Below are 1,401 nucleotides of genomic sequence, written 5' to 3'. Positions count from 1 at the left end.
TGTAGAGATGAGTTCTCGCTAAGTTGCCCAGGTGCGTCTCGAACCCACAGGCTCAGGCAATTCACTCACCTCAGCCTCCCAAGGCGCGGGATTACAGGCTGAGCCACCGAGCCCGGCTAGTTTTCTGTTCTTTTCCATACAAGAGAGAGGACAACCTGAGGGATAATTTTAGGAGACATTTATCCAAAATGATTGATAGGAAGCGAATTTTTTCCTGAAGTCTACATTAGCTTAGGCTGTGTCAAATATTCAGGGAGATAATTATGTGCTGTACAGCCAAAAAGTCAACTTTAAAAGGTCAACTTTAAAGCGTTACCTGGGGAGGTAGGTGGGGGGACGGGTAGGAGCAGAATTCAGGCCACCTTGTCCCCTCGGGTAAGCCCAGGTCGCTTTTACTCATAGGAAAGATCTCTGATCTGCATGTTTGGCTTGTCGCAGATGTGAATGAATGTGGCGAGCTGAACAACCGAATGTCTCTCTGCAAGAACGCCAAGTGCATCAACACCGAAGGATCCTACAAGTGTTTGTGTCTGCCGGGCTACGTCCCTTCTGACAAGCCGAACTACTGCACTCCGCTGAACACCGCCTTGAATTTAGAGAAAGACAGTGACCTGGAGTGAAGGAGAAGCCACGTCACCTAAGCCCATATACTCTGCACTGTGTAAAGGAAAAGGGAGAAATGTATTATACTTGAGACATTGCACCTACCGGAGTGTTGGAAATACAGAAACAGCACAGGGCTTCATGTCCTCTGAAGACACCAGGAAGATTTGGGATGAGCCCGACAGGTGTGGCAGACCAAACAGACATTTCTCTAAAAATCCGGTATATATAGTCTGTTCATATGTAAAATTCAGTGGGTGGGGAAGAGGCGGAACAGTGCTGTTATTTTAAAAAAGAAAGTTGTATTATTATGTCGTTTTGTTTTTTTTACTATTGCTTTTGATTAAATTTGGCATTGAAATAGTGGTGGAAATATTTTATATAATTTTCATTTTTTTGGTTGTGCAGTTCCTTGGCTACTGTTTTTCTTTTTCTTCAGTTTTCTTTTTTTAAATCTCAAGTGCAAAAGTCTGCGATAAAATTTTGTTAAGCTGTATTGTATGTATTGTTACACGGGGTTATACTATTCCTGGTCTGGAGCAGTTTTAAAATTCAAATGGTCTGTCCTGTGGAGCAGACAGTGATTTTATTTCAAAGCTTTTATACACATTTGGAGGAGAAAGTACTTTCAATTTCCGGTGTATTGTTTGATTTTCACGTTCATTCTCAGCTGAGCTGCCAGCAGGTATCAGTGGGATCCCTTCCCGTCATCAAAATGGAAGAATTTGTGAGTTTACATTAGTATTGTAATATGTAAAGGAAGCCTGGCAAAAAAAAAAACAAAAAAAATTTAAACTT

At 41.7% G+C, this 1,401-nt stretch overlaps 1 protein-coding gene across 1 annotated transcript in view; it reads left to right on the top strand.

The window, feature by feature from the left end:
• Positions 1-976, top strand: part of LOC103272653 (latent-transforming growth factor beta-binding protein 1) — a gene marked incomplete at its 5' end in the record, with an annotated part of 107,067 nt that extends 106,091 nt beyond the window's left edge. The window contains one exon of the mRNA XM_008070131.2: positions 439-976. Within this exon, the coding sequence (XP_008068322.2) occupies positions 439-620 (182 nt within the window). The remainder of the gene's footprint in view (positions 1-438) is intronic.
• Between the last annotated feature and the right edge of the window lie 425 nt (positions 977-1,401).

The sequence above is a fragment of the Carlito syrichta genome, unplaced genomic scaffold, assembly GCF_000164805.1.
Source record: "Carlito syrichta isolate Samal-C Ts95f unplaced genomic scaffold, Tarsius_syrichta-2.0.1 Scaffold313059, whole genome shotgun sequence".
Classification (NCBI taxonomy): domain Eukaryota; kingdom Metazoa; phylum Chordata; class Mammalia; order Primates; family Tarsiidae; genus Carlito; species Carlito syrichta.
The sequence above is the reverse complement of the archived record's forward strand: the minus strand, read 5'-3'. Positions and strand labels throughout refer to the sequence as shown.